The sequence below is a fragment of the Tupaia chinensis genome, unplaced genomic scaffold (assembly GCF_000334495.1).
Source record: "Tupaia chinensis unplaced genomic scaffold, TupChi_1.0 Scaffold139943_1, whole genome shotgun sequence".
Taxonomy (NCBI): Eukaryota; Metazoa; Chordata; class Mammalia; order Scandentia; family Tupaiidae; genus Tupaia; species Tupaia belangeri.
The window spans coordinates 209,046-219,355 of NW_006199822.1; the positions used below are offsets into that span (position 1 = coordinate 209,046).

General features: G+C 37.5%; 1 protein-coding gene across 2 annotated transcripts in view; it reads left to right on the forward strand.

Annotated features, from left to right (window-relative positions):
• The window catches only part of SKAP2 (src kinase associated phosphoprotein 2), a 200,180-nt gene extending 190,564 nt beyond the window's left edge, over window positions 1-9,616 (forward strand). Inside the window, exons 12-13 of one of the 2 annotated variants that reach the window (XM_027765931.1) lie at window positions 6,749-6,850; window positions 7,214-9,616. In XM_027765931.1, the coding sequence (XP_027621732.1) occupies window positions 6,749-6,841 (93 nt within the window). In that variant the 3' untranslated portion in view covers window positions 6,842-6,850; window positions 7,214-9,616. The remainder of the gene's footprint in view (window positions 1-6,748; window positions 6,851-7,213) is intronic. The other variant, XM_027765930.1, reaches the window with a different exon arrangement.
• Window positions 9,617-10,310: the final 694 nt, after the last annotated feature.

Genomic DNA, 10,310 nt, shown 5'->3' on the forward strand with positions numbered 1-10,310 from the left:
AAGTAATCATTTCTTTTCATCATAAAGGAAGGATCTTGGCTCTTCCCAGCATTGGCTCCTTTAAAGAAATACACTCATGTAAATTTCTAGACTCGACACTGATTATCCGGCCCAACAACTTTATATAATAAGTTCAGGAGTGGCAGGTAATGGCCTCAACAAGACATTTTTGTAGTAAATATAAAATAGACTTCATAATGGTAATTCTGTGATGGTCCAACTTTATAATAATTGGACTTACTGATGTATGTTAAGTATGTAACTAGATTATTTTTCTTCTTAATGAAGAATATAAATGTGAACAAACAAAAATATCCCCGAGAACTTGGAGATTGCTCGAGGTCATATCTCTAGTTAGGCAAGAACTGGAATGAGAACCAGATCTCCTGAGAAGATAATAAGGCAGTGAAAACCCAGCAGATTTTCCATTACCTGCCCCACTGTTTCTACCTCTGTAGCGTTTTGTCTTAGCCTCTTCAGTGTTTACAAATAAATTCAGCTAAATTCATTTCTTCTAAGAACTGGGATGATTTGATTTCAGTTCCAAAAGGACATCCCTCTTCCTTCAGGCGGGGCTGAAGTTCTTTAGACGATGTCCATGTACATGCAGTGCTTCATGGGCATGGTGGGCCTGTCATGGGCACGGGCAGTATGTGTCGTGCTGCACAGTGAACCTGCACGTGTAACACACTCCAGAACAGACTCTTGCTTAGTTGTTACTAAAATTCTTTAAGTATGTCTAAAATGCATGAGGGAGAAGATATTCCTAATGAAAATTACATTTAACCAAAAAAGTTTAGGACAGTCAACAGGTGCATCATTCAAGAAGAAGATGAGTCTGTTTCATTATCAAGCACCTAATTGGAGAACAAGAAATAAAACGTGAAAATACCACTTTTTACACATCTTACAGTATGAGACACACAGATCAAGTGTTAGGGCTTCCCCTGATGTCAGTGAGTTTGTTTGTTTTAATTGAAGGAATAAAATGGATGTGTATGAAGCCTACTGAGGAATAAATAGTCAGCTTGAAATGGAAGGTCTAAGTATGGATTAGATAGTTCAGAGGAGAATTCAGAGTAACTCGAGTTGGGTCTTAGTCATTGGATAGGACATGCTGGGGAAGGAGGGACTCCCTGGGACGGTGTACCATGTACCGGGTGTAGCGTGGGAGGCTGGACTATGCGGGCTGGTGCGGTGGCAGGAGGGTATTGCCAGCAGGGTGGGAACAAGCCCAACAGTGGAATCTGTAGTCTGTGTAGGGGGGAGCTGTATGCGTTCTTGAGTAGCAGGTAAACTGATGAAGGCAGCTTCTGGGAAGAACAGAGAGGCAGAGCTGGTAATGCAGTGACCCAGGGTGAGGTGGGAGCCAGAACTTGAGCGATGGCAGACTAGAATGGAGTGGGTGAACCTGAGAACAGTTAATAGAGTCAGGCATCCGTAGGTGAAACACACCGAGTACAAAAGCCACCCTCTACTGAGCACGACTTGATCCTTCTTTGCCTAACATTATCTACGAATCATCAGTCTGAATATCTGTTTTTACTATACAGTATTAGAGCTGTTGATTTTGTAGACATTTGAGTTAAACGTGTCTTGACTCTGAAATAGAAATTAAAATTGGTTACAAGAATTAATTCTTACGATCAGCTCTTTTGTTTGCTCTTTATCTCTGTTGCTTTAAAAATGCAGTGCACAGTACACAAAGGGAAAAATAGTAATTCTTTGAATTAGAGGATCTCAAAGTCATACCTGCATAGTAAATTATGAAGTAATGGGGTTGATTTCCATAAGCCATTAGGAAACTTAGTATCTTCAACCAGGTTCCTGAATGGTGGTGTTCAAACATTATGGAGGACCTTATAGACTCTGAGAGTCAGTTTTCTCGTTTAACAGATTAGAAAACTAAGATTCCAGCAGTTTATATTTACAGCAACAGTAAAACACTGAGCTTGTCAAGTTCCCATCATGCATTTTAGAAGAAACTTTTGAGATGACAGATGTATGAGAAATGAAAGGATTCTTATAACATTCCTACTCAAAAATAATAAAAAGGAAGAGACTTAAGACGTACTCTTGAAGAAATTATTTTTTATTTATTTATTTTTTTTTTGCCATAGGAAGCATGCACTCACCTAAGATAGTGAGAGGGAAAGTGTGAAATCACCTCCCAGAGAGGATGCCGTGCCCTGTCCCTTCTCCCTCATGCTCCTCCTGGGAATGTGGGCATGCATGCACACGTGCCTGGCGTGATTTTCAAGCCACCAGGTCCAGGACTTGAACCAGGTCAACCATGAGGAAGTCCAGCATCTTAACCCTTAATACAAGCTGCTGTCCCCTACTTAGATATTTTAAATATATAGTTCTCATACTACAGTGTTTATGAGTAATTTGAAAATATCACAGTGAATACTGGGGAAACAGTGGGAAAATTCACTGATTCTTAAACTTACTACATGTTGTATTTTATGAATAAAATTATTTTCATTCCCAGAAAAGGCTCATATGTTTTGAAGCACAGATATGTGTGTGGAAAAAGGACACAGCCTTTTTTATTTTTTCCAAAGAAGTACTTATTTTACTTAATTAGTTCATTTTAATTTGACCAGAGAGAGACAAGGAGAAAGACAGAGAGGGAAAGTGAGAAAACAAGCCACCAGGTCTGGGACTCAAACCGCAGTCAGCCACGTGAGAGTCCAGTGCCTCAACTACCATGTCACCTGCTGGCCCCAGGACACACAGTCTTTTAACGTTTCTAATACCTGTTGCTTTCAAACATATCCATAACTAATTTCTGAAGGGCTAGTCCATCAGAAAAACTTATTAGTGTTTCAGGTTTCTGTTAAGGCAACATTATTCTGCCATATGGTTTGCAGAAAATGGACTTGAGAAGTGAGAATCATGGTGCTGAAAAAGATTTAAGTAAATGATGGGGCCTTATTTAAGTGTAAAATAATACAGTAGCAGATAGAGAAGATTGAGCTAGTGAGTAAACATGGACATGTTTAATGTTGTGTGGGTAAAGTCTTTATTTCGCTTTATCAAAACTAGCCCTTTTTTTCTGCTATATTGTGCAATCACTTTAATTTATTGCTTAGTACATATTAATTTTGGGCCTGATATTTTAACTACAAACTAAAACAGGGGAAACGATTTTAATGGTATGAAAATTGAAAACAGAGTTAGATCAAGGGCATACAGTGGGGCTTACCATTATTTTCTCGGACTATTGGGCAAGTTTGGCTTTTTTTTCTTTTTCTTCTTTGACTGCCACATTACATTTTGCCTCGGAGCCATCCATTTTGCAGATATTGAATTCCTTTTGAGTACTATTTTTATACAATAAGCATCACTACACCTCTGGATCTTGATAGCATTACTGCGGGAGGAGAAAGCAGCTTTGTGTTAGTAATTACCTAACATTGTCAGAAGCTGACTGCAGGCCTCTTTCTAGTGATAACAGAATAACCGCATAATGTAGCTTTATAGCACATGATTAATAGAAAATAATTACACGTCCTACAAAGGGATGCAATATTTCTTATAAATTGACTAGAATGGTTTCCTGTAGATTAAAGGACTCTTCATTATTTTATCAGTCCTCCCGAAGTACAGTCACTTGCCTATGTTAGCATTTCAGTTGACGTTAAGAGCCGGATAGGCTGAAGGATACCAGATGGCAGCCCTTCTTGTACCTGAGGTCTCATTGCCATAAAGATGACACGCTGCTTCCTAACGTTTCAGAGATTTAGATGGCAGCCTGGTAGGGTTTGCCTTTTTGTATTTTGTTTATTAACAAGATAAGGATTGAGGGGTTTTGTTTGTTTGTTTATTTTCTTAATGATCCACCTGTGACTTTATAGAACAATGCGATAATTAGTCTGTGGACCACAAGACGACACTGCATTGATTGCATTATTTTCCACTGTAAGTAATATATCATTCATAATCACATTTGTTTGAGGGCAGAGGAAAGGCAAAGACAGGCCGATTTTCTTGTTCAGAGGGAAACCTTGTAAGATGGTGAATCTTCAGGCCGGAGTTTCGAATACTGTACTTGAAGAAGCATTTTCATTCCAGTTTACAGGTGGCAAATGGTTTAATTGGGATTCATGGTGCTTAGGCGGCTCGTACAGAGGGTGGTAGTGAGAAAGCGAAAGCTGTGTTTACATAGTCTAGTGGCTGCAGTGTAAATCCTTACCTTTGCCTTCTAGATTTCCCCCCTCACTATATTTTATCTTATCTCTTAATGCTACCCAGGAGTACTACATGGAATTCCTTATGAATATAATGTGATAAATATTCTGGTTTTTATTTTTACTCCTCTCTGATTAAAATCAGTGATGTTTTAGAGTGCTTGCATGAGGTATGTCTTTCATGTGTTTCTCAGTTTTTCAAAATTAATTGAAGCGTTTAAGAGCATCAGTCTAAAACGTATTTCCTTTTCCATGCAGTGTGACTTTTAAGGGATTTGTTTTCAACTGGAAAAGCTCATCCCTGCTGTTTACTACTGAGCTTTCCAGTTCGGACTCTCTGGTCCACCATAGGACAGAAGCCTCTCACGTGTGAAGCCTGCCATTCTTTTGTTGTTTTGATTTGGTGTGAATCAAGTTTTTACACTTGAGAGCGAGTGAGCTTTTTGAGAATGACAGTATGCCCTTGGCTGTAACCACATAGATTTTAACCAAAGTGGAATATTATAAAGTAATACGAACATTCTAGATTGTAATTTGAATCTAAATGTTGACACCCAGAATGAGGGTCAGTCTCTGGAAGCAGGTTTGGGTCAGTCACCTGCTCTCTCACTGAGTGTTTCCTATATCTAGTACTGTGGGCGGCTGAGTGGGAAGGAGCTCAGTTCCTTTATTCTTTCCAACTGTTCAGTTATAAAATATCTTAAATTGCCATTAGGCAAGAGCTTTCATTCAGACTTACTCTATTAACTCTCCGGTTCAAGACCTTCCAGTGTAGGCCTTTGGCTCATGCAAGGTTCAGTACACTTGTTTTGTTAGGCAGCAAGCTCTAATTGTACTCATTGCCTTAAAAATTGAAAAGGGCAGTTTTATTGGGTAGCGATTAGGGTGCAATGGTTGCTAATCATAGCTTTCACTAAGTTGGTATTTTCTTCTGATAAATATGTCCTACGTAGATTATAGTCGCCATCATTGAACATTCTCCTTACTGAGACAGTTTTGTCCACTAAGTGCACACTGTTAGCGAACTTTGAAACCTAAAATCGTGACCACTGCCTCCTAGGCCAGAGCGGCGCCCTTAATAGAATAAGAAGTGTGTGATTAGTCTTTTCTCCTCATTTCCCTCTACTTTTTCCTTCCAGTGAACTTAATTCTGAGACACTGCCCACTGTTTTAAAAAGCACCTTTAGGTTTTATCCTATGATCTCTCTACTGATGGAGGACATATCAATAATACATGCTCATGCAGTCACATTCGTATTGAAGAACTGCATCATTTTCCTTTTCAGTGGTCAATAGCATACTAATCAATACAGATGTTAATACTCATATTAACATTCCCTCCCCATATGTAACTTAATATGCATATGAACACTTATCTGTGACGCAGATGTTGGAAAATCATAACCTATCAAATTACTTTAGGGATTGATTTAAAATGTTTATTTTATATGAAAAATTAAATTTGAGTCCTACAGTGGTCATGCAGAGTATTGCTTTGGGAAATGTTATTCTTGAAACTTGTAATTCATTTTACTTTGTTCGTATCTCACTAAACATAAATACATTTGAGATAAAAACACATTAGTCATTCAGGCAGACATATGGGACCAGTTCCAGAGGGTTCACAATGCCTAAAATGGTGGTGTGTCTGTCAGTGCAGAAAAAGGGGGGGGAGGAAAGGGGCACAGGTTTGTTTATCTCACATTGCAAAGTAAATGCAGAAGTGACTCATCAATCACTCTTCTTTTTTTTTTTTTTTTTACAGCTAGATTAATATTTTGCCTTTATAACTTGAGATACTTTTATTTCTTATTGATCTTCCACTATGAGGGTGAATCTAACACCACCTTTAAATTCTTTCCACCTATCCTTTATCTATGGTAGTTTATGATCAATAAAAGGGACAATAAATGCCTTAGGGAAGCTATTTTAAAGGAACTTGTTTGTGAATTATTTGTAAAGCAAAAAAATGTTTTTGTAGTATTAGTGTTTCCTCATTGTCTGTCCGTTTATAATGTGTTTTTTAGGTTTCTTAAGAAGCGGCACACCTCTACACTCTATCACTAAATTATTCTAGATCTTATGAATTTAGGAGTTAAGTAGTTCATTATGAAAAAAAAATTATCTTTGCTAGATGATAAGCTTCTTGAAGGTAGATGCAGTATCTTAAGAATCCTGGACTTAACCTAGTAACATCTGGTTCTGGTAGTTATATATGAAAGGTGTCCCCAGGCTGCAAGCAGAGAGAAAGAGAGACCCCCAAGAACCAGCTTTCTCAGATAGTTTCATTTTCCAGGTTTTTCTCATGAGTGACTGTTTCTGTGTTTTCTGCCTAGTCATAAACAGGCTTTGTGTTGTTGTACATTAATTTAAATCTTTGCCTAACCGTATTCTTCAAGTGCCCAGAAACAAAAAAAGATAAAAATGTTTCCACAAACAGCTCAAGCTCTTGTAACTTTATAAAAAGAAATCGCATTCCTGAGAAGTTGCATACAAACGACATTGTACTTACACCAGACTAAAGGTTAATATTGCATATTGTTTTCAATTAGGAATACAATAGATATGGCTGGTGGGTAGGCGAAATGAAGGGAGCCATTGGCTTGGTGCCTAAAGCCTACATAATGGAGATGTATGATATTTGAGAGTCCTGGGTAAGTACATTTTAATCCAATATTCTGTAATAGCTCATATGTTCTCTTGGTCTCTTCCTTATGAGTCTTTGCCTTTTTAAAAATCTTTGTAGTTTTCTGATAACATGAAGATTATGTCCCCAAATCTTTTTTTGTTTTGTTTTGTTTGATCTGGTTTAATTAAAAAAAAAAAACTTCATGGAATTAACTTTAGAAATGAGTAGATTATTTAGAAAAATTTCCTTTGATGGTAACCAGCTGTTTCCCCAAATCTCCTTCTCTTTAGTAAAATACCACTTTTATGGCCTTTCTGAGGAGCTGAATTGATAACATGTTAAACATTCATTTTCCTTGGCTAAAACTGTAAATTTTTTTTTCCTTAAGTAGGAAAAAAAAAGTCAACATTTCAACTGAAGAAAAAATTAAAATACAACTTTTCTGCCTGCAGAAGAGGAAGATTCTTCTGCTTGTCTGCAAAAGCTCTGCATTTATTACAGAAGCATCGTGAAAGCACAAGTGACAGCTCATAACCTTTCTTTGTTTTGTTGAATATCGCTTGTCTTTGTTATTTTGTGCAGGCATTCATTAAAATATTCCTCTGATGTAAATTAAATGAAGGATATTGATGTAAATTAGATGTAAGCAGTAAAGTTATACCTGTTGCTATTTTGCAAAAAAAAAAAATTATAGTTTTTATTTACCCACTTGATTTGCATGAAGCATTTACCTCTTTTCTATGCGTATCATATAGTCACAGCTACTTCGGTGTAAATTGTAATTTCTCTTAGTCATTGGTCATTAATTGTTTTTTAGAAAGTAATATATACTTTTATGGAATTTTTTAACAGAATATATCATGCACGTTTCTGGTAGGTACTAAAGAATGTGGTTTTGTTAAAGCTTTGGAGATGATTTGTCATGACATTGATTCTTTTACACAGCAGTAACAAGTTTTCATGAAAGAGTTTTATAGATTGGAAGAATTTACTTCCCGTTAAGTGTAGCTACCAGAAAAGGGGAAAAATGACAGACTCGTAAACAGCAGTGGTGTGACCTGCCAGACATGTGTGAACTAGCGCTGTGGTTCGTGCAAAGCACCTTCCGGAAACAGATGACCTGGTTTTGATGATGGACGTGGCAGCATTTTCTGCCATCGTTTTGTTTAAATTTATGGAATTAAAAAAATTCTTAAGAAACTCTATTTTATTTCTAATATAATGGTGTGAAGAATCTCAAGGTACTACTCTCAAGGTAAGGAGACATAACCAGGCGTTGTCTTATCCTGCTGTAGTATCACGATGCTGTGGCATCTGCAGAGTCACTAGGTTCCCTCTGAACTTCCCAAAGCACTGCTAAGGAGGGAGAGGAGAGTCGAATTCATGACAGTAACATGTATCAACAGGTGTGCGGAAGGGTAGCGTCAGCCTGAACTGGATTCGTGGAATCTTATCATTACCTTTTCACGTGTATTTGAAATCCAGTATTTTAACTGCCTGAGAGCTATAGCCTTAATATATATCACAATGTATTGCCGATTGGATAATTACGTGGAATAGCCATAATCTCCCAATAGCGAATGATTGCCCAGCAGACACCATCTTTGTTGAACTTTTTAGATTTTTGCGTTATAAAGATTCTAACTATGCCAGTGAGCCGATGACATTGAAAAGCCTTCCTTATTAAAAAGCAAAACTATTTACAAGCAGTATTTCAGAGTATCTGCCATTATTCCCTCAATACCATGATCATCCCATTTTAAATGTAAAAACAAAACAAAAAACTCTTCATTTTAGGGATTGCGAGTAAGCCCCATTTATATAGACAGACATCATCAAGTTAGTGTTTTCAGAAATTACCTTTGTGCAATCCTTAACCTTTTGCTAATAGAGTGTCATTACAGTAGATTGGAATCATCTTGGCAGAAGTTAGACAACCAGAGTTGAATTTAGTAGGCCGGTTTTCAAAGCCTGAGTGGTTGTAAAGCAGAAGCAGTTGTTTCCACTGACAAAGTGGCCTTGCTTGTGGATCCAGGTTCCCTGCTTGGGTGGCAGCTCAAGTGCAGTTCCTGGCACAGGGCCGGTAGATGGCAGCAGCTTTTCGTCGCATTTGAAACCACTTGGAAACCCCTCCCCCACCCAGACACAGACTTGCCCAGAACGTAAAGCTTGTAGGCGATTCCTGCCTCGTTTTCCGGTTGATCCAGGAGAGGGAGTCCTTTGCCAACTGATGACCAACACTTCCACGCCAGATAGTCTCTCTGTGAGCAGCGACAATACAGAAATTAAGGTGCTACTTCTGTCCAGAGCCACTCTAGCCTTTGTTCTTCTCTAACCTGAATATAGGTAGGGGCTATAAGAAGAAAAGGAAAGGTTTAAAATGACAGTGGTAGGAAAAAGAATCATTACTTCGGATTCATGACTACTTTCTATTCATTCGATGAAATCATTTGTGTACTACCAGGGAGAAAGTTTTCTTTACACCCTTGACAATAGATCACATACTCTTCAAGATCATAATAATATCATTAATGTGAATTTAAACAACATGGCTTGTTAGAAAATATGCTAATTGCTATGTTCTCATTAAGTTTGCTTAGCTTTTATTTGTTTTTCTATGAACAGTTAGAGAGCTCATTTTTTTCAAAGGTGATTGTAAGTCATATTTTATATAGCATTTTGCTTGATTATTTGCTCTGTACTGAATTTGTACTCTATTGCCATTAGATCTTACAATAATGTTCCACTCTGCAAATTTTTAAGGTTCAAATAAAGTTTAATTGTTTGCAAACTGTTATGATGCTAATAATTCAACAGCCTGCTGTGTTACTAATGAAATTACTTTGTTATGATTAATTTGGAAAATAGTGTGTTGATTGTAGTAATTAAGCACAACAAGGTGAAGTAAATGATTCTAATGCCATCTGGCCTCCAAACTGAATGAAGAAATGAAAGAGGGCTGTCATCTGAATTTATTCAAAGAAGTAAGGATAATACAAATGGCTTTCATTGCTCTAGGATCTACACTTACCCTCAGCTCACTCCGTTCTCTTTTAGCCACTTTGTTGTGTATGACACTTTCTTTTATGAAAAAGAATGTTGTTTAGTCCAGCAATTGTTTTGAATATTTCACTTTAAGCTGATTATTTTCACTGCGTACCAATTTAATTACAGATAATTACATAAAGTATTACAAGATCACAGAAAAATCACTTTTCAACCATCTGCAGGTAAAATCTATATATGGAGGGCTTTTTTGTTTGTTTTGTGGTCAGTGCCCCAACACTTCTTTTTTTGAGAGGTTTTTGCTATAGGATACGTGTACTTGCCGGAAAGACAGAGAGACAGAGAGACAGAAAGCAAGAAATTACCCCAAGATATTTCTTGGGCACGTACGCACACGTGCCCAGAGTGAGTTTAAGCCACCGGGTCCGGGACTTGAACTGCGGTCAACTACATGGGAGTGCAGTGACATAGCCATTATG